Genomic DNA, 27,667 nt, shown 5'->3' with positions numbered 1-27,667 from the left:
AGAGAAGAAAGAACGCCAGACATTTATTTACAGCCTTCATGTATACTTAAACAAATTGTCATTAAAGCATCTTCATGCCTTTTTAAAGATTAATATTAAATTTTACATCCCTTTAGTGTAACAGCTTTAGCGGTCGTGTTCTTCGGAAGTTGTCATGGTTGTCATGGTAGCAGGCGCCGGAAGGAGGCGCTCTCCGCGTGGGTCACACATATCAGAGAGCGGAGCCAAGATGGCGTCTTTAAATACAAACATACCGCTGCTTATTTGTTTATTATCATTTTCAATGCAAATTAGCTCTTCAAAGCTTTTATCCGAGCCGTGTTACAAGCCAATCAGAGACGGCAGGCCAAATTCTGTCAGGTAAATGACCGAAAAGTGTTGAATTTAAACTGTCAGTGGCGTAGTTGATTGTTTTAGGTTGTTGTTGTTGTTTACCAGTAGATTAACTTTTACTCCTCTACATTATTTGGCGACTTCATATTCATTTTTTAATATCCCATAGACTATAGACTATGTTTATGTAATGAGTTATTGTTATTTTGCACCGATAAAATGTTGTGCAAGCAAGCTGAAGCTACTAACTAAGACTTGATTTGTCTCATGACGTAATCCCTTTACAGTCCTTGTTAAGTTAACACAGATCATATGATCAAGTGTAGGTGTGATATGTGTAATGCAATAAGAAGTGTTAAAACACAATGACAAGTAGAGACATCAGCACATATCATATGATTAGTGAAGAATGCTAGGAGTGGTATCATATCTTTTTTTATTACTGTTGAAATTGGGGCATAAAATTTGGGATTTTTTAAAGAAAAATGTACAGGGTAATTGTTTATCTTAAAATACCTAATATTATAGTCAAAAATATAATAATATTACTCCTGATTGCTAACCAGTATTTGCACTAAGTTTACTGAAGTATTATTGCTTTTTTTTTTTAGCTTTGTGATTCAATTAATTCTAATGTCACAGTGACATCAATGCAAATTTTTAAAAATCTTATAGAAATAGCTGAAGGGAAATGTGTTTTTTTTTTCAACGATATCATGTATATATGGAAGCCCATTTCCGCCAGTTAAAAAAATGAAAATAATAAAGTCATAATAATGAGATAAAAAGTCGAAATTATGAGACTTTATTATTTTCATTTTTATTTTTTTTACTGGCGGAAATGGGCTTCCATATGTATAAGATGAATATGTGTCCTTCTTAAGAAGCCTGCCTGTTCACAGTGCCCACACATTCTTATTATTTTGTCCATGATTGTTAAGTTCCCCCGAGATGGCTGGGGTATATGAGGGGAGTAACAATCATAATAAAACCTAAGGGAAAAGAAGAGGGAACTTACTATAAGCAAATTTAACAACCATTTATTTATATAATCACAAAACTAAACAATATACTTTAACCCAAAACACTCTTAAATAAACCGTTAGCACAAAGTATTTCCCCCTAGGAAACCGCTCTCCTTCCACAGACGGAGTACGAATATGCCAAGGTCCACTGAACCCTGGCTGCCAGTTCCCTCCTGCTTTTTATACTCTGCCCACCGATTGCAGAGTGGCCACAGGTGTGCTTGATAGTGAGGCAACACCTGGAGGGAACACAGGAGAGAGGGGAAGAAAACATGCGCATGCACACACACACACACACACACACACACACACACAACGGCACGTAACAATGATGTAGGTTTATCCCTTTATTATTTCAGAACACAACCCCGCCCACATGAGTATGTGAAGGTGTCGGACCTTCCTCCGTCCTGGGACTGGAGGAACATCCAGGGGAAGAACTATGTGAGCGTCACACGGAACCAGCACATCCCCCAGTACTGCGGGTCCTGCTGGGCCATGGGAGCCACCAGTGCAATAGCTGGTAACCATTAAACAGATGGAGAGAGGGAGCAAACAGGATGGTAACAGAGGGATAGGTGTTACACTAGTAATATAAAATACACCTGTTATTATTTGTATTCTAAGTAAATATTTTACCTAGTTTCTTCCAACATTACATCTTTCAGATAAAGCGTGCATTAGCTGAATCCACTATGTAACATTAAGGTGTTAACAGCGCATAGTGAGCCTGCAAAAATCTGAGATCCCTGAGGATAGTTTACCATTTCAGCAGCCTAATTATATGTTTTTGCTGTTCTTTTCTGAAGATCGTATTAATATCAAGCGTGGAGGAGTGTGGCCTTCTGCTTACCTGTCAGTCCAGAACGTCATAGACTGTGGGAAGGCGGGCTCTTGTTACGGAGGAGATCACCTGGGAGTCTACGCCTACGCACACCAGAAAGGCATTCCTGATGAAACCTGCAACAACTACCAAGCTAAAAACCAAAGTAAAAGTTATTTTATTAGAAATTATTATGAATATCTTTTGAGTGTTGGATTTTACCTGTGTGGTCAGATTTGATGGTTTGGGCTAGACTTCGACCATTGACTGTGTATAAAGATGGATGACGCGTCTCCACCTCACGACCCTGTACAAAATTGAAGCCAAAAAGGTGCTGACAAGTTGCCCTGTTGACGTCAGTTGGTCTCAGAGTTGCACAGTAGTCTCTACGGTGGTGTTTGACATGCTTCCTGACGCTAACCGTAACACACATTTAACTTACTAATACAATGATTCCTCAGGTTGGTAAAGTACACGGCAGAACAGATTCTTGTGTCTGTTTGATGCAGACACTCAAGATTGTAGAAAGTTTAATGGCTCTAGTCTAGCTGTTAGTTATGTTTCCTCTCGCCATTCTTCCTTTTGTCTGCTAATCCGGTCCACACAGCCCAGCTGAAGATGAAATTGTCAAAAGAGCTGTCAATCATTGCTCGCTTTTATAGCATCAAAAAACTCATTTAAATTAAACTTAAATATAGATGTGAACACTCAGACATAAATCAGCACAAGAACAACATTCAAAGACAGAAACCACATTTCAGGAAAAGTATATTTGATGTGTATTTTGATTTTCTAGTTTGATCCATATCCCATCTCTTTACATGGAGGAGGCGGAGCTTATGAGCCATATTGCAGCCTGTCAGTAGGGGGAGCTCTAAATGTTGGGGATCTGTCATGCAGTCAATCCTTTTCATAGACTGTTAATATAAATTGATCCCAGTTATAGTGATATAGCACTACCGTGTGTGTCAATGGGATCATTTAGCAAACTAACCACACACCAGCATCACAGCAGCTTAATGTGTATTACAGTGCGCAGTGAGGTCATACTTAGACTCTGAATGTAACTGTATTACAGTAAATGATGAGTTTCAGTCATCTGTTTATCCTCACAAACAGTCCTCTCTGTTTGTTTCAGAGTGTGAGCAGTTTAACCAGTGTGGCACATGCTCCTTCTTTAAGTCATGTGCTATCGTTCAGAACTACACCGTGTGGAAAGTGGGCGACTACGGAGACGTTTCTGGAAGAGACAAGATGAAGGCTGAGCTTTACACCAACGGGCCCATCAGGTAGAGTAAGTCATCCTCCACAGTCATTTCTAATCATCCACCCCCCTACACCCGTCATGTGAAGTGAAAGATTCAGCCTTAACTTTTTCATCCAGCAGCTCTTCATCACAGTGAAGTCTTGATTAGTATATATACATATTTAATCATTTTAAAACCTTTGAGAAACTTGAAATCACTTCATTCAGTCAAATAAGTCTTAAAAACTCAGCAAATTATTTAAATGCAAAGGCTGAGAATAAAAACCTCATATCTTACTGATCTACATTTCTACATTATGGGTTATTCTTTTACAAAAGTTCTGGCTTTGAGAGCTTTTTGTCTTTTAATGAATTCAATAAAGTATTCACAAGATCTGTTCCAGTCTTCCACTTGCTTTTCTAATACTTGCAGATCAAACTTTTAAAAAATACAAATTAAACTCAGAGGTCTTTTGAGAACATTTCAGGACCGGCTGCCTCTGAAAAGGTGTGTTTCACACTTGTCCATTTGGGAGGCAAGAGATGAAGTAGTAAAAAATATGCTGCGGTCATAATGATATTCAAGATGTCAGGTGAAGTAGAGTCTGATGCTATGATGACAGTTTTGGCCTTTATATGAGTGCTTGCTTGTTATTAGATCCACAGTATCAACTAGAGAGCAGCAGAGGACACACTGGTGAACAGAAAAGAGTATAAAGCTGCTTTATCACGTGTGCGACCATCATGTCATCAGCCACTCCCGCTTGCCTGCTGGACATTTTCCTGACTTTTACCAGATGTGTTCACACGTCAGCTCACCCCGCCCCAAGTCACATGGACAATTTACAGGGGGGCAGTCAGGGTTCCATTGCTTTGTGCATAACAGTGAGGTTACAGATGACCTTTAACTGCTCCTTTTAACCTCTCCTTTCAGAGCATAAACACATTTTAAACTTCTTAAAAACACAAAGGGCCTGATATTTTGATTTGTCCATTTTGAGCTCCTGTAGAAATAAGGTTCAACATGCTATTTTAAAAAGATTACCTTCCCAAAGAGAAAAAGACATCAAATTTAACCTTCAGTTGATCGATCACTGATTAAAACATAAATAAGAATATATTAAATTCAGGTTCATGAATCTTAAACTCTTGTCCCTTAACCTGGTGTAAATAACATTGAGATGTAAAAAACGCTCTAGTGAAAAAATCCAGAAAACAACAAAGAATACACATTTTTGGACAGGAAATACAGTTATCTGTAAGCTGTTGATTTATTTATGGATCCAGCAGAGCAAATCATGTTGTTGTGATTCAGAGCAGAAACCACATGTGAAACGTGGCTCAAAGCTCACACACTGGATGAGATGTCTTGACACATTTTATCACTCTTGCCTCTGTCTTTCAGTTGTGCTCTCATGGCCACAGACGGACTTGAGAAATACTCTGGAGGGATCTTCAGAGAGTTTCACCCGCTGTCTCTGCCAAATCACATCGTGTCTGTGGCTGGGTGGGGTGTGACCGAGGACGGGACCGAGTATTGGGTCGTCAGGAACTCCTGGGGAGAGTTTTGGGTGGGTCTCTCTTTCTGTCTTTGTGTGTCACACCCTTCTGTACAGCCTGTCCCAAGTCTGACATCTATCAGCTCTGTAGCCAAAATACACACACTGCACTACATGGGAAGGGGTTCCTTAGAAGAACGGGCAGTTTTTTCTAAGTAGCCGTTACTACTAACATGTTTTTTTGATTACTTTTGCAGACAGAATAAATAATGTTTTATCTTTTTGGTTTTCAGGGAGAGCATGGCTGGGCAAGAATAGTCACCAGTGCGTATAAAGGAGGAAAAGGACACTGGTTCAACCTGGGTATTGAGAACAACTGTGCATATGGAGACCCCATTGTGACATAGATGCCAAAATTAACTGACGGAAAGACTCCGTTTTTGTCATTGCTGTTTTTAAATTACTGTTTATAATTTAACATTTTCTGATAATCAAAGGAAAAGTTTAATTTTTTAGCTGTTTGTTAGTTGTTTGAACATTATAGTAAAAAACAATTCACTGTTTTCTCTCGGCTGATCAAGAATGCGTATACAAACACCATGCCACTGACATCTTGAGTAATAACACAGGTGCATATCCAAGACAGTAAAATATACATACATATAATATATATACAGCACTTATTATACAGGTGCTATATAAATACACTTTCATGTTCTATGAGTTGAGTATGTCAGATTTTCCGAGCATGAAAACATTTACTTTTTTTAATTTTCCACATGAACTCCCTAAGAGATATCATTCTCGCATTAAATAATAAAGTACTGGTTAAGTCCAAGTAATAATTTGGCAAAATAAACTTGAGATCATTAACTCTAACCCTCAGACAGAGCGAGGTTATCTGGTAGTTTCCAATCTTTATGCTAGGCTAAGCTTACCAGCTTCTGGCTCTAGCTACTGTATATATTCAGAGTAAAGACATGAGAGCTGCATTGATCCAAAAGTCAAACTGTTCCTTTAAATTACAGGTTTATCACATTAGTAGGAATTGAACAGATACAAAGTTAAACCTTTTGTGACAGAGTAGTTTATGTCATGTTAGAAAACTAAAGCCATTTTAGAGTTATCCTTTCAAATCTGAAGTTTCATAAATATTCTAACACAGAATCAGAAGAGTATTTCTAACGCCGTGCCGAACAGGAAAAGAACTACATGGACGGATGAATGTGTTCAATTTTCAGCTCAGAATAACTCCTCAGTCTGCAAAAAACTGCAGCCTCTTCACTTCAGAGCCATTATCACACATTTCTAAGAAGACTATTTATACCTTTAAACGACAGGTGAGCTGAGTCACTCACTTTAAATTCACCTGTGGAGAGACAGCTTTGGCAGGACTGGGGAAAAGAGAGGCTCACACTCTGTTACATTTTGACTTGACACTCTGTACAAAATCCCCTCAAACAGTTTCTAATGAGGGTGGGGGGCTGCAAGACTAATTCAACACAGAGTTAAGGGAGAACGATTACATACTGCACTTCGCTGACATCACCTCCCTGTAACTCGAGCGAGGCGTTCTTTTGTCTTAAAATTCAAAACCTCCTCATATGGAAATGTCTCCTTTCTCTGCTTCTCATTTGTTAAGTTAATGGCTGCCTGAATCACAGTTTTCCTTCAAAGAGGGCCATCAAGGACACATCAAGGAAACATTCGGGCATCTTTACATCACACATGTTAGAGGTACTACTTGTTGGCGCTTTAATGGACTCGTCTTCACAATGACTAACCGCTGAACTTTTTATTCATCTCAACATGAAGATTGTATTGAGTCTCTCTTGAAGCTCTGAGTGTGTGTTTGTATCACAAGCAGTTAAAGTGTGTAAATCTTACAACTTGAAGGAAACATTTTCTTCATGGATTAACTTGTAACATTTTTCTTTCTAGTCTTAAACCATCTGAAGGTATTCTATGTCTCATAAAAGCAAACATTAAAAAATATATATTAGAACTCAGTCTTTAAGCTCCACTTTAGGTTTCCGTTGGCTTTGGCATCCCCTGTGTTCAAAGTGATGCATCTTACCCCCCCCCCCCCCCTCCTTATCTTGCCCCCTACATGTGGAAGTAGCACTTTTGTTTTTTTAACAGAAAAACTCATCCTGCTGTCACTAAACAGCCAACTACGTTACTCACTCCTGTGGAAAATCAAGCAAAGTTCGCCTGACACCCTGCAGCAGCTCTTGCAAGAAATAAACGACATGATCCATGTTGTATGTGATGGTCATGTTTGTTTTTGTAGGTCACATATGAGACATCACTATAAAGTGGAGTCTGTTTCATAAGCAGCTAAAAACTCCTCACAGGAGCTTTAAAGATGCATCCAATTCATATAAAACGTTTTCATCTACGATGACATGGCAAAATACACCGTCTTAAATGTCTGCATATATTTTAATCTTATTTGAGTATAACAAACAGTTTCTGGGTGTTACAGTAGACAATATGGAAAGCTATCAAGTGCAACCTTTACCACTAATAAATCTGAATTTAATGCATTTGTTTAATGTACTTCTTGTCTCTGTACTCCTACTCTTTGCTATTAATGTACATGGGAGTTAATGTGCAGGCGTTGCCCTTTTCAGTGGCCTTGCACCTTATACAAGCCATATGCTTTTAAGTATACTGTATAATTTAAGAATAAACTGAATGCATCATGTGTATGGATTTTTTAAAGGATTTATTCTTCAGTTTAAAGCCAGTAGACCTTTGCATGAAATCATGCGTGGAGAAAATCACAGCTACTTGGCCCAAAGCCTTTTCATCAATTCACCAACTTGAAGGTCAAAAAATGACGTTTGAAAGTCTTTCCACCTCTGACAAGGAGACACTGACGTCTAGCCTTAAAAATAGGCACCAGAAAAAAGTTGTGCAATTTTTAACTTTGAATTTTAAACTCCCACAAGGTTTCCCAGGAAACCTGCTGAGGACTTGACCTAGAGGCTCTAAGACCCTGACAGTGACTGAAAGCAGGATTTGGATTAGAGGAGAGTGTGAATTGTGATTCTCGGTTGGAGCTGCAAATTACAAATTCGGCTCGTTGACATTGTAGTGAATCTCTCAGTGCTTTCTCCCTGGGACTGAAGGACGGGGAGTCACACAGGGCACCTTTGTTGTACACTTTCAGGGATTTAAATCCAGTAATGCCTTTTCAAGGGTTTAAATATGCTGCTAATTCTTATTCAAAACTCCTTCTTAGGCATTTTATTTGACATGAGCTGCCAAGTACATTTGCCGATATAAAAGTGTAGAGGAAGGATATTGACAAATATACAAAGTAATGTAATATAATATAAAAGCAATAGTTATTTTATTTATAAAACATTTTTTTTACAGGTAAGATCAATGTGTATTTCCACACTAATGAATAAGATACAGAAATCAAATCAATAAAAACGTACGCACCACAAAGCAAACATCAATAACCACACAAGTGGCAGGAGAATAGTGCTTGGGAGAATAGATAGGTTTTGGGTTTTGCTTTAAAAGTAGAGACAGTTGTGGTTGACCTCAGGTCAGCAGGAAGTTTGTTCCAATAGAGGAGGACCACAGTTACTAAAGGCCCCCCTCTATGGACTTTGATCTACTTCCTGGTACGGCTAAAAGACCTCCACCTGATGATCTGAGTGGTCGGGTCAGGTCGTATTCAGTGAGCAGCTCAAATGTACACAGGAGCTGAACCGTTGAGAGCTTTCTGGAAGAATAAAAGGAATTAAAAAGTGATGCGAATAAATAATGACTGAATACTGTTAAGCAGGAGTCCATAGTGGACATGCAGCCATACACCTAACTTCTACACTACACCTAATCTGACATAACTAGTAATATCCGTATGTTTCTCTCGAGATCTTGAGTTATTTATGTTGTTATCTTGTAATTAAAATTTTGTTGTTGTTATCCCGAGGTGATAAGATCAATAAGTCTCAAGAAACAATGAGGGAAATTAATCGTAATGTATGTACGGTAAGTGTCTGCTTAGAGCTTCCACATGTTAAATGCTGGTCTAACATCATTTTTTGTGTGATTTTCTGGTAGACGCTGAAGTGTATTAACAATATCTCTTCTTAATTAATACAAGTATAGATTTGTGCACCCTGATTCATTTAATACAAAAAGCAACAACCTCCAAAGACTTGAATTGAAAGGAAATGTATTTCGCTTGTGTCACTGCACTTGTATATTGTACAAATATTAGATAATTTGTATTTTAAGCTTTGTCAAAATTATTACAGACACTTTCATACATTTAATTATATTGTCAATTCTAACTGGCAAAATGACATAAAAAGGTTGGTTTTGGTGGTAAATGGTCATTTCAGGTATATAAATGACGATTCATTGAACCATTGTTCTGCTGGAGGCCTCTTCTGTTTTGTGACATATTAACATCTATTTCCTCCACAAAAGTCCCACTGTCTGAAGACTTTGTAAGTGAAGGTCTATTTTTCAATCTGTTTTGAAAGAATCCCTCTACACTAATTTATTATTTTGTGTCTGATTACTTATGTGGATTATCGAGAATTCTAACTTACTATAAATGTGTTTCTTTTTTGCTCCCATTCAGACTGTTGTGCGTGGACAAAAGCCAGGCTGCACATCTGGAGGGGAGCAGATATTTGGGTCTCCCCCTTCTGAATTCTCGGAGAACAAAAATGCTCATTCATGATCCCAAACAAAATCCTGAAATTTGAGATGTCTTCCCCTTTAATCAAACTGTCATGCGTCACTTTCCCTCTGTGCTGCTGCTGCTGCTGCTGCAGCTTCAGTGGCACTGCTCCAATTTTCTCTTGTGCAGCTTCCCCAGACATGCAGACATGGGGAACAAGAAGCTGAACTGAAACTCTTCTGCTTGAGCTGCTGTCACAAGGTCAGGGTGAAAACAGGACAATCCTCTTCTCCTGTGCATGTTTCCTCAAAACATGCGTGAGCAGATTTGCAAACCAACTGGTTTAGCAGGTAACTGAAAGCACTCTGAGGTTTGTTAGACTCCTGTAAATTAAATTCCTCTCTGCTTCTTGTTTCAGAGCTCACACAGACAGCACACACAGAGTACAAACACAAAAGACGTCTTCAGGTGATTAGATTTGTGCTCTCAATCACTTAATCTCATTTGTCCTATAGTCCTTGGCTCTTTTCCATCCCTTGGTATTTGTCTGTTTGTGTGGACAGATGCCAGGTTTTCACTGATCAGACAAGGATCAGTCATTAGTTATATCAATGAAATTGGAGTTTGAAATATATTTAGTTTAACCGGTTAAAAATAGGTTTTTTCTTTCTCCTGTCAGACCTTCCAATCCACTTCTCCTCGCCCACGCGCACACACGCACGAGCGCAGACAAAAACAAGCGGTCAAGCCAGCACGTGTTGGCATGAAAACTACCGGAAGTTAGCAGATTAAGCTTTTAAATAAAGTTACATTTCACCGGTTTGAGAAAATATAATGGTATCAAGCGAATTATTACAAAAAGGATGAACATAAATAAATAAAAAAAACATTTCAAGTAGCCCTATTAACCTACTTCCTTTTTCAAGTATAAAAAAAAGACTTTGATAAAGGCTATTTTATTTTTATTTTTACAAGCCTTAATTAGGCTACCTACTGCAAAAACTTCAGGACAAAATGAATACTAAAATAATATTTCTCACCTAAGAATGCAGTGTTAAGATGAGATACAGATATTCGCTGAGTGAACTGTTGTGCCACTGTCAAAAAAAAAATGGAAATGTGTAGATAAAAAGAATAGCTAAGCTAAATAAAGTGATGTTAAATCCACATAGAAACTCATTGCAAATGAAAAAAAAAACCGTTTTGTTGAGTTTCATCTTTGTGAGTGATCTAAATCTATTTATGTAGGCTTATTAAAACTCATGTAAACTTAAAAAGTGTAGGCCTATAGGTTATTAAATTATGATTTAATGTAGGCACCATCATCCCTAAAAAGTAGCTTTTACTGTAGTTATACATCAATTTCTTTAATAAAATATTGACAAAATAGAACAATCTTAAAGGCCTATGTCGATGAAACTAGCATTATTATTAACTATTATTCATTTATTTAAGAGGCATTTCAAAAAGGCAGCCAATGGATGTGAGTCTCATTGTTTTATTTTGTAATCATGGGCGTCTGAAACATGTGTAACTTGTCGGTGAGCTGAGAGGAGCGGAGCAGTGACTGAGAAACAGAGGCAGGCTGCTGCCTTGTCGGCTGTCTCTATGCAGGGGACGATTTTTTAATAAACTTTTCATCTGCTATTTTAAATCACCTGGGACGTCAGGGAGTATTTTTTTTTTTTTTTTAGTTTTTTTTTTTTCTTCCCGACGCAGCCTCAGAGGAACATGAGCATGAGCATCACACGGCTGGAGACCTGAAGAAGAGTCGCGGGTCTGCAGGAGGGAAAGAAGATGCCTCATGGACCGCTCCATCACCGCCAGTGCGCTAGTTCAGGGCATCCCAGCCGCCGAATAACGAAGAAATGCCGAGGTTTAGCGTCAGATGGATGGTGGCGGTGCTGTTGATTGCGGTGGTCGGCGGCTCTTTTTTCTTCTGCGAGTATCTCATCTACTTCCCCACCATCCTCAAGTGCGGCTGGCCGGAGAGCAGCCATGCGCGGGCCGGCGGAGAGGGCATCGACGGCCGGTCAGCGGACTCATCGGTCCGCGCCATGGTGCTGTCAGACACCCACCTCCTGGGAGCCGTGGGGGGACATTGGTTTGACAAGCTGAGGAGGTAATGTCATCCCTGCTCCTTGTTTTGCTCTCTTCCATTGTCCCTCTGTGTTCAGTGATTTGTAAACAATAACAACCTATAGGCTAACGCTTTACTTGTTGTCTCCAAAGGGAATGGCAGATGGAGAGGGCTTTCCAAACCGCTTTGTGGCTGCTCAGGCCTGAAATAGTGTTTATTCTCGGGGATATCTTCGACGAAGGCAAGTGGAGCTCACAGAAGGTAACACAGATCTCCCTTTCTTTCTCCTCATTGTCTGAAAACCCACACTGCTTAAAGACGATGTGGTGGTGGTGATGATGATGATGATGGTGGTGGTGGTTGTTGATGATGCTTGTGAGGGAACAGTATGTGTGTGGATGCAGAGCAGAGGCAAGCACTCTTTTGTCATCACCAGCATCATCACCAACACCATCGTTTTGTTGTACCATCCAGGCCCAGGAGGCTGCAGGTTTTTGAGGAAAACACCACCAACAATAACAACAGCAGAAGTATAGCAGCCTGTATCCGCTCTCAGCCATCCATGTTACATCCATCCTGCTTTTAGGTAGAAAGAAAAAAAAAATCCCCCCCCCCCCTCCCTCGGGAATCCTCACACGTCTGTTGCTGGATGTCAAGTGGGATAAGTCAACTCAGATTTAAGAAAGAGGAAGTGTTGAGCAAGTGTGCCTCATGGAGGAGAAAAAAAAAAGCCCTCATTAAAAAATGAAACAGAGCTCGCAGACTGTAAAATCTCCACTAATCTACTTCATTCCCCCGTCAGCTTCCTTCTACATTTTAACACTCGGTTGGCATCTCTTCTGTAATTTGTATTCTGTGGATTTATTGCAAGAGGAGGGAGTCAAATCCTGGAATATACAGACAGACAGAGACATACTGGAAGTAGGTCAGCAACAACAGAATGTTCTTTCTAGTTACAGATCGGTGTATTGATTCTTTTCTCGGATGACCAGTTTAAGGTCATTTTGACTTTGTGAAAATGATTCTCAAAATGCAAAATGACGTTTTGATTTATACCTGTTTTGTCTGAAACATGACGGCAAACATAAAAAAATTGTTTCATTGTCCACCAGATACTTTCTTTATAAATCAATTAATCATGAGTTAAGCCTATGTAAAAAAAAAAAAAAAAAAAGTCACTTTTTTCTTGGTAAATGTGTCCACAGCCCAAAGTTATTCATTTAAAGATTGAATAAAACACACAAAAAGCAGCTAATCCTCGGCTGACTTTGAAAGCGCATATATGTGGCATTCTGCTTGAGAAAGACTTCAGTTCACAATGAAAAATAGAGGTTAATTGACTTTTTGTTTTCAAAATGAAGAATTCACAGAGTGAAATAAAAGTATAGGCTGCATTTATATAAGCTAATTATTTTCTCTTTTGAGTATCTGTCTGTTCTATACATGCCATAAAACATCATCATCAACCCGTTTAAACCCCAAAAGAGGTCTTCAAATTGCACGTTTTGTCTTAATAATCCATTTAAAAAAAAAAAAAAAAGATGAATCTTCATCTAGAGCTTAAAACCAGAATATTTTTGCCATTTCTTCCCTGATAAATGACTTCAAAGAATAATCAATTCTGAAGATTACTGTACTCTAATCTTGAGTCAATCCGCTAATTGTTTGGGTGCTAATTAGAATCAGCATCAGGGAGTTATTTGCAGACACATCAGTATGAAAAACATCACGTAAACTCACAACTGTGATGTAATTAAAGGTCTCCTGTGAGCTGCTTCAGTCCTGCAGGTGCACAATTGAATCTGGACTCTGAATCAAAGCAGCTCAGCCCAGCCACCCGTGGGGGCTTCTGGGTGACCCTCTGAGATCCCATTAACTGGGATCATGAGCGCTCCTACGGGAGTTTGATCTTATTAAAGGCCTGTACAGAAACCTGCCTCAGCTGTGTTTGTGTTTGTCCTCTCTTCTGCAGCACTGGGAGGATGACGTGCGCCGCTTCCACAGGATGTTCAGACACACCACTGACACAGAACTGGTCGTACTGGTTGGGAACCACGACATCGGTTTCCATTATGAGTAAGGGCATGCTTTAGAGGCTCATTGTGTGAGTGTGTTTATAGTTAATCCTTTGGTTTCACCTGATCAGGTAATAATGAAAGGAGGGAAGGACTCTGCTGAGACTTTCATTTGTTGTCTACTGCCCTGATAACAGACATCCAAAAGAGGACACATGTCAGTAAAAGCTGCAGCTATTGCAGCAAAAAGCAAACAAGCTCAAAGGGAACACACAGCATGACCCCTGGAAAACATTTAATTATGAGCCAAATAGGAGAGATTTGAAATAGTTTTCAGTGAAAGCAATCATCACTCACTGCCATATGTCAAGGCAGCGAGTTTATTATTGATTTAGTATTTCTAGAAATGTTGAGCAGACAAAAGAGATGAAAGACCAAAAATAAATTAATAAAAGAATGTTTCACTGATTTGAGCCGACTCCCTCTTAAAAGACGTATTTGCTGTAAATACTTTCTACAGGACCAAATGTGTTTTAATCCACCGCTGAAAATCCTGTTTTTGCAGTGCCCATCTGTTTTAGGAGATTATTTACAAAGCAACCTTTTCATTGTTGACCCAGTTTGAGAGATTTATACCTTCAGTTAGCAGATTTTTTTATTCACCATGGGAAAGACAGGAATTGTTTTTTTACGTAGGTCTGGATGTATTAAGAACAGATTTATCTGTACCTGTGACCTAGGGATGAGTTTACATTCTACGATTAGATAACGAGTGCAGAGTCACAAAAGGTGCAGTCAGTACATGGTTAGGAACAGGATGAAGTGTAGAGCCTGAATTTAACTCAGCCAGAGAAAAAGGAAGTTAGATAAGTTCAGTAAATCCGCCACAAGTTTTCACAAAACCGGTTCATGAGTCATGAAAAGGGATGTGGATAGTGGTGTGTGTGCGTGTGCCACATCTCCTTTTCCACTTTTGGCATGAACAGTTTTCCGCTGTCTTTCGGCTTTCAGGTTAAAGAAAAATCTGTGAACCTGTTTGTAAATTTTGCACTTTTTCTGCGAAAAGCCTGTCCCACTAGCATGTGGGATTTTTGTCAAATGGCACAGACACACCCACCGAACCTAAAATACACACCTTCAGACACACCACACAGGATTGCGGACCTCCGTGCCAAATGTCAACCTCTGAAACATGTGGCTACCAAAGAGTACAGGAACCTTTGATGACCATCTGAATGACAGAGGGCGACCTGCAGTGCTGTCTGTTTCAACTTAAATCTGCAAAGTTGCACAACATAAAGCAATCTGACAAACACTACCCCTTTTAAGGCATCACTTGTTGAGATTTTAATGAGGTCTTGATCCAACTTCATGGGGAATTTTGAGCCTGTATTTTTGTGGCTTTGTTAAATTGGATTGCATTCATTGCAGAGATGTTGCATTTATTGTGCTTGAAACGCTCTTTTTGTTGGAAACTTTTCTTGTTCATTTCTCAGGGGGAAGAAGCCGTGAAAGCAAATGCAGCGAGACGCATGAAATCCTCCTCCAGTTTAGTGCTTGATGTCTGTGATTCAGAAATGCAGGATTACGTCGACACGCAGCCGCTGCTCATGTTTGGGTTTATTTATCTGACTGGTGCAGAAGTGAGACGGCTCGCAGCTCTTATGTAACAGTGTGTGACAGACAGACGTGACAGGCTGAGCAGCACGGTTTCAGCCTGACGAGCGTGTTGTGTCTCTCCGCAGGATGGACTGGTTCAAGCTGCAGCGCTTCGAGAAGGTCTTCAACGCCTCCTCCACCCGGATCGTCACCAAAAAGGGAGTGAAGTGAGTGTCTGCAGGAGCATGAAACACAGAGGATGACCTGTGACACAGCTGCAGGGATGTGACTCAGCAGGCTGGAAGGTCACAGGTTTAATCCCTCTGAGTCACCATGTGCCAGAAAACGGCGTTTTATACCAGACAACAGACAGGAAACTTCTCTAGAGATCTAGAATATCTGCAAGAGGTCAAAAAATGAAAAAACGTTTCTTTTTAACACCCTGTGCATTTAAGATATAAACTGATATCAGCGTGCACCCACAACAACTATCAGCTGCAAAAAGTCTCCCTCTGTCTTTTCTTTACTAGAAAAAACATGTGTGAGGATTATGATATGGAGAAAAAAAGAACTGTAATACAACATGGGGATTTTACTGTACAAGCATATGAGACTAGCATGAAGGTGCTCTCTTAAGTATGTCCAAGTCTCCTCATGTGATCGATCTCTGCAGCCTCTCTGCAGATCTGAACGGCAGAGTTACTGAGACGCTCTCCCATCTTCCACAGTTTTCTGCTGGTGAACAGCGTGGCCCTGCACGGTGACGGATGTCCTATCTGCCAGTCTGTGGAGAAGGAGCTGATCAAACTCTCCAGAGAACTCAACTGTTCCCTTCAGGTGGGAGGAAGACTTCCTGGAAGTCAGAAGCATATTTCACACATGTTCACAAACAGCACTTCAAACACTCTCTGCTGTCTGCCATCACTCAAGTACAAAAGTACAGAGCTGAGTGAGGAACAAGAAGGAGAAAATGATTCTTAAATCCAAAGCTCAGTCTCATCTGGAGCAGGTGTTCTGTGCTTCTTTTTTTTAAAAATTTTTATCACTGTGTGTTTGTGAGGCACATTAAAAGTCTGGGCTGTTCGCTTCTCTTCCTTCCTGCAAAAGACTTCTTGAAACAGAAGGATTGGAGAGATATGAAATGAAAAATGTTGGCTGATGTTGGAGGACACGTTGTGAGCTGGCGGACACGGCAGCTGATGAATTCTTTATGTTGTCTTTTTTTTCTGCAGAACTCTCAGACGGGCAGCGCAGTGATGGACAGCTGCGAGGGCTCGCAGCTCTATCCTCCAACGCCCCCCATCATGCTGCAGGTAAACTATAGGTGCACTCTGTGTCTGTGTAAAGCTGGCACAGGTCCACTCACTCTGCATCTGAAAGCCTTATCCAAACATTTCCACACAGGGAGAACTGATGCTGCAGAACAGTCAGTTAAAGTTAAAGATACATTTGGATACACTTAAACTGTACTGGTCTGTACTGGTCTGTACTGGTCTGTACTGGTCTGTACTGGTGTTGAAGTGTTCTTTTTTACAAAATGCATTCAACAGTGCAGTAGAAGTTTAAATGAGGTGGCTACCATCCAAAAATGTAACTTTTTAGCTTGAAATTCTATTTTTGTTCAGCCCCAGTATTTCCTCTTTGGAGATCTGTTACTGGGGTGCGGGTGTAGCTCAGCGATTAGATCCTGTGCTCCATGTGCAGAGGCTACAGTCCCTCTGGCAGTCCTGGGTTTGAGTCCGACCCTCGACATTTACTGCATGTCATCTTTCACTCTCTTCTCCCAATATTTCCTATCTCTCTTTACTGTCCTATCAATAACGGCTTAAAACGACCCAAAAAATGTTCTGATACCAAACTGTCCAAAGCCTCAGAGACAAGTAAAACTCCTGAAAAGTTCCTTCAGTTTCAATTTTTGTCTAATCTGAAAAAATGTCTAAAGGTCTAAAAAGTTGGTTGAGGTTGCGCTTATTTGTAACTATTTTAGGACTGCATGTTATTATTATGTTCATCAATGTGGATTATGGTCCTCATTCAAACGTAAAAGTAGTAAAACACAGACACTACAGACGGAAACAAGCATTACAGTACTTGTTCACATTATATGTGCCCATATTTATATATTCTATTTAGACAGTTGAAAACATTTCAGACCCATTATTTCAAGTAATTTATGCGTAGACCATGATGTAGGCGACTGATTTATTCACTAAAGTCCTTTATCAAATGTCAAATGTTAGCTGGTTCTTAGTTCTCAAATCTGATTTGTTGCAGCAGCTTTCTGTTCTTTACATCGTTGTTAATCGATCGTCTTTTATTCAATGTTAATCAATAAGCACATTTTTTGTTCTTTCACTTCTACATTAGAGCTCACATTGAGAGCATCTCTTTGCTGGTTGCTTTCAACACTTTACCTGGTTGACATGAGCCGCCTCCGTCTCCGTCCCTGGATCATCGACCTTAATATGTTACTAACCAAAACCCTCAAACTGAGCTATAGAAACCCCAAAATGACTTTTCATATCACCGCAGCTTAAATGAGGAGCAGCGAGCGAGCTGACACACAATCCATGTGAGACTCTGAGACAGAGTGGAATAAGAGGATTTCTGTAATCTTAAACCTACAAAACTAGGAAAAAAGAGAAACACCAGAAAGGGGGTTAGAGAAAATGTTGGTGACGCTTTAAGTGGCTCTACTGGTTTAAGTTTAATTTCAGTTTGTTTTATATGAACAAATCAGCATTATGTTCAATCTTAATATGATGAATACTTTTTTATTAAAGGTCACATATTATCCTCCTTTTCAACCAGTTTGAATGAATCTCAGAGATCGCATAAACATGTCTCTGATGTTTGTCGCTAAAAATCCACTCCAATCCTGTATTTGATCATGTCTATAAACCCCTCTATTTCAGCCCTGCTCAGAACAGGCTGTTTCTGTGTCTGTACCTTTAAATATGTAAATGAGCTGTGTCTGACCACGCCCCTTCTCTTGAAGGGCTTGGGCGGCTCTGGCTTTCTCGCTCCATGTCCTGTTGTTTACGGTGAGAAGGCAGACTCAGAGGGCAGAACAAACACCTAGCTGTGGGAGTGTCACCCACCTGGGGGAGGGTTTACTGCCCTTTGTGATGTCAGGAAGGGAAAATCTCCAAAGCGGCCTGTTTGAGCACACATTTTCTGAAAAGTGGAGCAGGGAAAAGACGGAGAGGATGGACTTTCTCATAATGGGGGGGTTTGTAGACAGACTAGGGACACATATCAGTGTTAGAGAAACATGGTGAAGTGTATTTTGCATAATATGTGACCTTTGATATATCACAACATCATAAAATTATTTGATTGATACCAGTTTACAAAGCCCAAACAATGGCATATTACCACTTATTCCACTCCCCAGACAAGAATATCTAATTTAGAAATATATATTCAATGAAAGAAGCAGAAAGTGCTCACATCAGAGAGTCTTGAATCAGAAAAAGAATTGGTGTTCTTCCTTGATAAATGGCAAAAACAATAATTTAGCTTTCATTCTTAATACTGTCCATCATACTTAATTCATAAAACAAACGTCTTAATGAATTAATTGATTTAATCGAGTGCTAACCCATGTGTGTGTGTGTGTGTGTGTGTGTGTGTAATTTTGTCTTAGCTGCCTATCTTTAGCACATCATTTGGCATTGCAGCACACACAACTCCTGCCAGAAGTCAAACAAATTAAAAAAAAATGAAATCATTAATTGGTGATCATTGTGTGTGTGTGTGTGTGTGTTTTTTTTGTTGTCCTGCAGCACTATCCTCTGTACAGAGTGAGCGACGCCAGCTGCTCAGGTCAGGATGCTGCACCTCCTGAAGAGCGACACCTGCTGTTCAGAGAGAAGTATGACGTGTTGTCTAAGGAGGCCTCACAGAGGGTGAGTGAGCACTCTGCAGTCTCATCACACTGCCTCGACTGTTCCCCCCCCCCCGTCCCGTCCCGTCCCCCCTCAGAGCTTCTGAAGCGGCTTAATCCAGTTAAAATACAGTCCAGTCGTCTGCTGTCAGTCAGTCCTGTGAGGAAACTGCAGATCATGACGAGGATGATGATGATGATGAAAACTGATGATGTAAGTGAGCAGCAACCGGTCCGTCTCTGAAGCTGATCTCTCTCTCTGTCTCTCAGCTGCTGCAGTGGTTTAAGCCCCGCCTCATACTGAGTGGACACACCCACAGCGGATGTGAGGTTCTCCATGACAACAAGTACCCAGAAATCAGCGTGCCATCCTTCAGCTGGAGGAACAGAAACAACCCTAGCTTCATCCTGGTGAGTGACACCACCTCCACCAGAGAGTCCTTTCTATGTTATCCAGACATAATGTAGCTATAAATGAAAGTAAAAAATGACAGGGTTACACACCCCTGAGAGAACAGATGTAGCAGCCATTATTAAAACTTTTGCTCTTCTCCTGATCTTATTAGCATCCTTGCATTCACTCCTGGTCTTCATGTTTACTTTTTATTCTTACAGTCTCGTGCTGCATGTGAATTAAAAAAAACAAAACAGAAAAGGACAGTTCAGAATATCAAATCTTACCAAGTGTATTTGTCTCATTTCTAGTGAAAAATATCCCATTACACTTACAATAAGCCACTTTCACTTGAGATGCATCACGCTCATTTTGTTACTTTTCTTGAAGTAAGAAAAAGATCTCCTTTTTAGAAACCTAAAAAGTAAACGTTGCACTGCTGCACGGCTATCTTGAAATAATGACATTAAGATGGAACACCCAGGGAAGAATCAAATACAAGTTAGCATTTCTGACTTTTGGAGGCCCTCTAGTGGCTGAGGGAGCTCATTGCAGTCAGCTTCATCTGCCTGCATGTAAACACTGAATTTTACCCTGTTTTTAACCCTTTTACTCCCCCCCCCCCCCCCCCCCCCCCCCCCCCCCCCCCCCCCCCCCCAGGCATCGGTGTCCCCCAGCAGCTACTCTCTGTCCAAGTGTTTCCTGCCTGAGGAGAGCACGGTGATTGGGGTTTACTGCTCGGCCGGCGCCTGCATGCTGCTGCTCTTCCTCGCTCACTGTATGTGGATGAAAGGCCTGCTGCAGTGCCTCAGCCTCTGCCTGCTGGGCAAGCACAAGTCCCTGTGAACTACATTACCCAGAGTGCACCACGCTCCAGGACTGAGCCATGACATGACTAGAGTTTGATAAATACTTGATGTGAGGATTTTGCAAAGTGTGACGTTGTGTCCTCCACCTCTGAACGGGTCCAAAAATCTGTTTCCTAGACCTGGATTTGTTCGTCCAAATGTTTAGAGGCACTTTGAAGGACTGGAGTTTATATTTGAGATGTTTTTAAAAGGACTCAACGTTTGTTTCCTGCTGACATTGTGGATAATTATGTGAACATAGCCTTTGATCAGGGAGCAGAAGTGTGTCATATTGTTGTCAAAAATCATCCCTGGTGTTTGTTTGCTTAGGAATGCCAAACGGGTGAAATTTTAGAAAAGTCAATCATCACTTATTTTATAAAAACTTTCCTGTTTTTAGTGGCATTAAATGAGCCAGATGAAACCAGAACACATGTAAATAGTACCTGTCCCTCGTCTGATTTAAGGTGGAGCAAAGTCAGATGTTGGTTTTTCCGTCTCTTCACTCTCATGTTTATTGTGATCTGATGTGAACACTCACTTTCTGTTGTTGATGTCTGATAATCCATCCAGGTTTCTCGTTGTTTTTATGATGCATATCTTAGTATATTTATTGCTGACTTTATGTGCCAAATGTTTGTGAGGGTTTTTTGCCAAATGTTTATGATGAACTGTAAATATTAAATCAGAATCTTAAATTCTGTTTTTAGCGAGTCATGGTGTCAGCTAGAGGTCGATGTGCACAAAGACTCAGTCAAATCACTCTATCACTTTATGGATGAAATAGTAAATGTCATGGGATGTTTAGAGTCTGAGCCGGACTTTAAAAAAAAAAAAAAAAAAAAAAAACCTGAAAGTGGTGGCATAAATTGGCACAACGTTGTGGTTATGAAATACATGAATGTGATTTGAACACAAATAAGTGTTTGCAAATGAAAAATTATGTCAAATAAAAAGAAAGTTTAAGAAGTAACATTCTTTGAAGCCGTCTCTCTGACACTGAGGTTCAACTGTCCTGTGAAGGGGAAGAAAAATGTACACATTATCCTAACTTTCCAAAACCTTAAATCTCTTGTGAGGAACTTTTAGTTTGGGTTGACTTTGCTCACACCCCGACCCCGTGTGGAAAAAATGTTGCCTTTTATATCTTTGCTGATCTTTCCCTGTTCATGTGTAGTTAGTGTTTGCTGTTGAACTGCTCATTTGACACCTACCCTGCGGCCGCGTTTAAAGACTTTCAATCAATCAATCAATCAATCAATCAATCAATCGGAAATATCCTGAAAATTACAAAAACAAATGTCTTAACAGAAGTTTCAAAAACCTTTCACTCATCTTTCTTACTTTCTTTGTGATTTAATGTCTGTATCAGGTAAGTCTCTGTTGCACCAATAAGACTTCAGGGTTCATCTTCATCAGGGGACTATTTAGGCTGTGAGGGGCGTGAATATCAAAATAAAAGAAGATCATAGCATCATGATATATTTCTTTCTCTCAGTATGACTCTTTGACATGTCACAGGAAAAGCACAGGTGTAAATGATCCTTTGGATGATTGCTGAATCTAATTGAGCTGCTTCATTATCTCTGAGCTCCATATTCTCTTCATCTGACACATATATGAGGTTATGTTAAGATGGGGTGGGAATCCCATGGTAACACAATACGATGGATAAGATACAATACGGGCTATGAGGCTTACGTACAGTGATTCTGCGATGTTTGATAAACTATAAGACAAGCTTATAATGACACATCAACATAACTGATTAACTGAACAATATAAACTGTCCCTTAAAATGTGAAGTGCAGGATTCATGTATTTATTCGCAGCAATTTGGTGTCAGTTTCACCTCTTCAACTTCTTTTCACCCCTGTTCAAAATGTTTCCACTGTTATTGTCGTCTTCTTTTATTCTCATTCCAACTTGTGTTGTTTTTGGTTAACTAACTTCTGTTTACGTTACAGTGAATATTCCTGAAGTGGTGACTGAAGCTGCCTTGGAAAAATGTTTAAAATGCTGTGTCTTTATTAAACTTAAAATATGGATATTTGGCACTCACGAGGCGATAACTGTACCAGATGAGTCAGAGAGAAGATATATTCCTTCCTCCTCATAAAAAAAGGGTTTTATGTTCTCAGCAATGTTTTCATAAAAAAGTCAAATCTGAAATATAAATTTGTTAAAAAATAAATAAAATGGAAATAAATGTTCATAGTTTACAGATGTCATATTCTTTGAAACCTAAACCCCTTACATTTGCAGGCCATATATCTCCACAGTGGCTGAACAGGATTTTACCATTAAAACTGGAATTTAAACACCCATTTCCATTTGAACTGTAAAGATAGCCCAATCTGATCTCTGACCATGTTAGTGAACATTTAGATCACTCTGGTTTACTGCGATTGTTTACTGTGACACTTACACTGAGTTCTCTTTTATGTTTGGAGTAATGCCTGTGCTGCTCCTGCTGAATGAAAGGCCTGTATTTATACCAAAACAACACTGCAGAAACAGGTTCAAGAAACTGAATGTACCCAGAACTACTCACCCACATACACTCACTTTACACTAATCCCAATCAATGCTTTTAGCTTTACATTCTACTTTTAATATGAGTTGGTTTTTTTTGCTATGGACGTTACCTTCAATAATGTTTTAGCTTTGAGGTCATAATTGATGGTGTTTTAGTGCTGAGCTGCGTTTAAACGCTCTGCTCATCTCACATATGGAAACAGTAGGACAACATTTCTACACACATTTCTAACACCACCCGTGACCTATGACCTATTGCATGAAGTGTATATATGCACCTGACACCTTAAATTGAATCCACAGCATGTTTCATCATACAAATACAGAAAGATGACTTTAGTGTGATAGGAGTAACAAATGTGGACACAACTGGACACCAAGATGGAAATAAAGCAAAGTCCTCTAATGTGCCTCTTTATTTAAAGAAAATAAAAATGTCATTTAATCATCCTCCTAGGCCAAACAAGGTATTTGCACCTCCAGTCAGTTCACTCTCTGTTGGGGATAGACGTGTACTGTAGCAGAAGAAAAGGCTGATGCTGTTTGTACAAGGAGAAGAGCTTGTCTTGTTGGGTGCTGCTCACACATTCATAGTGCCTGTGCCATCAGTGTGGCTCCAAAGGACCAAAGAATTACTAATATTGCACGCTCTCATTTATTCATCTCCATTCTAAACATGCTTTCCTATGTGTGTATGTATACATATTTACCGTATACATACATAGGTATGTACACCTAGGCACACACATAATTAAACATGTATAATTGTACATATATATTTATATAGACCTATAAATTTACATGTACATACATTTATAAAATTTTACACACACATCGCACGCTCGCCCTCTCACACGCACACACACAATGCGTCTGTGAGTCTATGTTTGTTTTATGTACACATGCGCACAGGCACGCACATCAGTACAGATCTCAGACACACTTCATATCGAAAAAACGTTGGTTCCTATTAAAACAACACCAGGTTGCAATTTGGACACTTTAAATGGATTTCCAATGTTTGTTTAAAGCTGTGAATTCAAAAAAAGAAAAAAAAAGAAGAAAGAAATTAAAAGGAGGAAAAAATAAAACCAACAAAATACAAAAGGCATGGCGCTGCAACATCTGGTCTTCACTGCAGGTAAGTGGTTAATTTGCATAATGTATACAGGTTTTTAGGATTTTTTCCCTATTTTTTATTTTTTACTAAACAGCATTTCCTCTTTTTTTTTATAAACCAGAAAAAACTAAACTCTACAGAGAAAGTCCTCTACCCGCAGTCTTCCGCTGCTGATAGAGATTGACATCAAGCTGTACAGCGCAGTCAAAAACATACTTACATCTGAGCTCATTTACAGGTACAGCCATAATCAAGGCACAAAGATCTACAAGTAGATTTGTTTTTCTTTCAATTAAGTTGTACAAAATAATATTACATTTTACAGTCTGTACAGGATAATTCAACCTTGCACAGTGTACAAGTTAACAAAAAAAAAAAAAAAAGGAACAATACATTTCTCTCTCCCGTCCCCCTCCCTCCCCTCCCATCAGTATCTCTACGCTAAAAGGATGGTTTGTGTGGGAAAAAAAAGGAGGCGGGTCCGACTCCGTGGAGGCAGCAGGGCTAAGGTGCAGAGAGCTCAGTCCCTTTTCCTTCATTTCAAATCCTTCTTTGTGTCGTTGTGTTTCCTGCCCCACTTCTCCCACTTTTTTTTTTTTTTTAAATCTTTCGCTCCACACGTCTCTCGGATGCTCGGTGCACCCTGCAGCTCGGCAAGCTAACATCGTGACAGGGTAATAAATATTGTGATGCTACATTGTGTGTATGCTTCCTCTGGAGAAAAAAAAAAAAAAAAAAAAAAACAACTGAAAAAAATGTTATTAAGGAACCTGATGCAAAGTGCATTTATCTCTTCATCCACTCGGCTCCCCTCCATACGCTCCTGGCCGTCTCTCTGGTTTTGGCGCCGTCCAGTCGACGTCCATGCGGAGACAAGAAGCGGGTCAGAGGGGCCAAAGGAAAAAAAAAAAAAGAAAAAAAAAAGAAGAAAGTAGAGGGGACAAAGGTCATGGTGGTGATGCCAGCTTAAACCAGCAGGCGACATGAACTTCAACACACACACACACACGTTCGCTCACATGGCATTCCTCCTTCTCTTCATCACACACACACACATTAACACACACACACATTGCCTCTACACTGAGGTCCTGTAGGTGTGTTTTATGTTTCAACACCCACCAGTCCAGGTCCAACAACGAAGCCAAAAATCAGAGGAAAACAAAGGGGAAAAAAGGAGGTAGCCCAAGGCTTAGTGGAATGACAAAAATCAAGGCATTCAAAAGGATTAAAAGAAAAAAGAAAAAACTTAGCGGCACGCACCAACTTTGTTCCCCAAAACTTCCTTTCACATGGGCGAAATGGGCATGAATCTGTCTCAGAGAAAAAATAAGAAGTACAAAAAGCTAAGAAGTTTAGAAGAGGAAGAGGATTTGACACACTTCAGTAGTACTTCATAGTCCTCAACAGGAGGGGTGGTAAGGGGTCTCTTTGGGGAAGGGGGGGGGGGGGTGAGGGAGGAGGAGGAGGAGGAGGAGGAGGAGGAGGAAGGGTTCGCCAAGGATGCAGAATGGTGGAGAAAAAACACAGAAGGCTGACGGAGGCGGTCTCCCATCACAAGAGTTCATACTGCCGCAGGTGCATTCTCTGGATGATGTCCCGGCAGTCGTTGAACACCCGCCGGATGTTCTCTGTGTCCACAGCGCAGGTGAAGTGGGGGTAGCAGTAGTGTCTGCCGTCGCCGCTCGCAGTGCTGATCCGCTGAGGGGTGGGGGGGGGAGACACAGAAGGAAGAGAGGATGAGCCACACGTGTGAACACAAAGGTCCGAATTTTCATCCTGAGAATTGTTCCTACCACCCCCTGAGTTAAAAAATCTATGTTTAGACCACTGTGAACGAGTGGGAGGGGTGATGACGTTTACTTCATGGTACAATGCAGGACTGCTGCCGTCTTTTTGCATGTAATGAAGCCGCTCTGAACTCTTTTTCTGCCTGTTCTTCTCCAATCTTTTTTGTTACTGTAAATACCTTTTTTTAAATTTTACCCACCACTGTTCTTAGTAGACACTCAGGTAAGGCCCCGTGTCCACATAGCAGTTTTTCTGTGCAGAAAAGCGCTGGCTGTGCGCTCATGAGCTCTTGTATGTGTGCTTGTATCCGTCCTGACTTTGACCACATTCTGGTAACGGCCGCTGTATGACCTACACTGCTCCGTTCCTTTTTATTACATGTCTTAGATTTAATATCATTTTTTCTCCAGCGGACATTGAGCAAAGAGGATGTGGGTACAAGACACAATCTGTTGGCGGCAAAAATATGTGGGAATATCATACATTTGGAAAAGAGCACAGGCGACATCAGTGGCTTTCTGAGAAGGTGAAAGATTTTCAACCTGTGCGCTCGGATTTGCCGCAAAAAAAAACAGGCGGAGCGATCAGTAAAAGGACGACTTATAGGACCACAAACATTGGCTCACATATTTAAAGGAATAGCTCAACTGCCCCAAACAAATAAATAAAAAATACACCAGGCCTACATTAGAAAAAACTCTGCTAGTGTTGTTTGTTATTAAGATATATAACTGGGGTCAGAATTATTTTATCATAAGACAAAATATAAGTTACTACTACAGAACTAAAACTACAGCTGACTAAAGCTCCTGTGATTTTGCCCCCTCCCCGTGGACAAAGCGATATGACTTATCTCTTTGCTGATTCCATCGTGTACATGTGTAAGAAACGTTCATTATGTCAATTCTTTGACTCCAGCTCACTTCACACTGCCCAGACTTGCAGCGACATACTTACAAGAAACTCGTCTCGAATGAAGAACTTAGCTCTTGTCACTCTTGGGTCCTCGCCGGGTTCAGGAGTTGCTTTAAAAAAAAAAAAAAAAAAAAACAGATTCAATATCAGAAACAATAACAACAATAACAACAGCCAACAGAAACTTTGACGGAACGAAAGTTTTGAGGTCCTTCTTAGTGAAAGGCACAGACCTTCATTTGGTATGGTGTAGCGAGCATATTCAGGGAAGTAGTCTTCAATTTTGGATTTTCCAGCTAGTACTTTCTCAGCCAGCATGTCCTGCTTGTTCAGGAATAATATGACCGATATAGTGCGTAACCATCTGGAAAAAACAAACACAAAAACAACATTAAAGAGGCTTCATGTTAACAATGTATGCAGCCTTGCTGAGTCAGAGATGCCTTAGATAAAGCATCGCTACACTCAGAGAGTTTCCTTCAGGGGAGGGGTTTTTGACATGAAATAGATTACAGGTTTGACACATGACAGCTCTCTCCACCTTACGTACTGTTCAACAGATTTTTTATGTTGTTTATTTTGTATTTGTAAAGTCCTTTATAACTTTCTTATTTTACAGCTACAGAACCGTTCATTTCACTGATTATGGTTGGACAAAAAAAAAAAGAGCTTTGAAAGTTTTTTGATCAGTTCCAGTGTTTTGAAGCTTTTTGTCCTCGTCACTCTGCATTTCTTAAATCTCTGCAGTCAAGGTGGAGGATTAAATGTTACATGTGACAATCGTTTAAAAAGGAATAAGGAGAACCGTAACTATGGTTACAAATAAAAAGGATTCTTTTTGCGTCAAGTATAAGAGATGAGATTTAAATGATCAATCAGTGTAGGAGCACAAAAA

The 27,667-nt window shown here is 40.0% G+C and overlaps 3 protein-coding genes across 7 annotated transcripts in view; 2 read left to right on the top strand and 1 right to left on the bottom strand.

Annotated features, from left to right (window-relative positions):
- The first annotated feature begins 209 nt into the window (after nucleotides 1-209).
- LOC132979407 (cathepsin Z) lies at nucleotides 210-6,949 on the top strand. The gene is made up of 7 exons (XM_061045171.1): nucleotides 210-360; nucleotides 1,718-1,881; nucleotides 2,168-2,347; nucleotides 3,320-3,470; nucleotides 4,833-4,998; nucleotides 5,220-6,589; nucleotides 6,753-6,949. Exons 1-6 carry the CDS (start codon nucleotides 230-232, stop codon nucleotides 5,331-5,333), a joined length of 906 nt encoding a protein of 301 aa, XP_060901154.1. The 5' UTR covers nucleotides 210-229; the 3' UTR covers nucleotides 5,334-6,589; nucleotides 6,753-6,949.
- Nucleotides 6,950-11,127: 4,178 nt separating this feature from the next.
- mppe1 (metallophosphoesterase 1) lies at nucleotides 11,128-21,224 on the top strand. Its single transcript, XM_061045170.1, has 9 exons — nucleotides 11,128-11,705; nucleotides 11,816-11,924; nucleotides 13,636-13,739; nucleotides 15,424-15,504; nucleotides 16,006-16,114; nucleotides 16,510-16,590; nucleotides 19,066-19,188; nucleotides 19,437-19,577; nucleotides 20,221-21,224. Exons 1-9 carry the CDS (start codon nucleotides 11,452-11,454, stop codon nucleotides 20,404-20,406), a joined length of 1,188 nt encoding a protein of 395 aa, XP_060901153.1. The 5' UTR covers nucleotides 11,128-11,451; the 3' UTR covers nucleotides 20,407-21,224.
- A 2,104-nt stretch (nucleotides 21,225-23,328) lies between these two features.
- Nucleotides 23,329-27,667, bottom strand: part of LOC132979404 (guanine nucleotide-binding protein G(olf) subunit alpha) — a 54,273-nt gene continuing 49,934 nt past the window's right edge. For all 5 annotated transcript variants that reach the window (XM_061045164.1, XM_061045166.1, XM_061045167.1 and 2 more), the window contains exons 10-12: nucleotides 27,006-27,136; nucleotides 26,815-26,882; nucleotides 23,329-25,767 (exon numbers count right to left, since the gene is read on the bottom strand). In XM_061045164.1, coding sequence (XP_060901147.1) covers nucleotides 25,621-25,767; nucleotides 26,815-26,882; nucleotides 27,006-27,136 — 346 coding nt within the window. In that variant the 3' untranslated portion in view covers nucleotides 23,329-25,620. The remainder of the gene's footprint in view (nucleotides 25,768-26,814; nucleotides 26,883-27,005; nucleotides 27,137-27,667) is intronic.

Source organism: Labrus mixtus, chromosome 8 (genome assembly GCF_963584025.1).
Source record: "Labrus mixtus chromosome 8, fLabMix1.1, whole genome shotgun sequence".
Taxonomy (NCBI): domain Eukaryota; kingdom Metazoa; phylum Chordata; class Actinopteri; order Labriformes; family Labridae; genus Labrus; species Labrus mixtus.
Note: the sequence above shows the minus strand (reverse complement) of the source record. Positions and strands in the feature narration are given on the sequence as shown.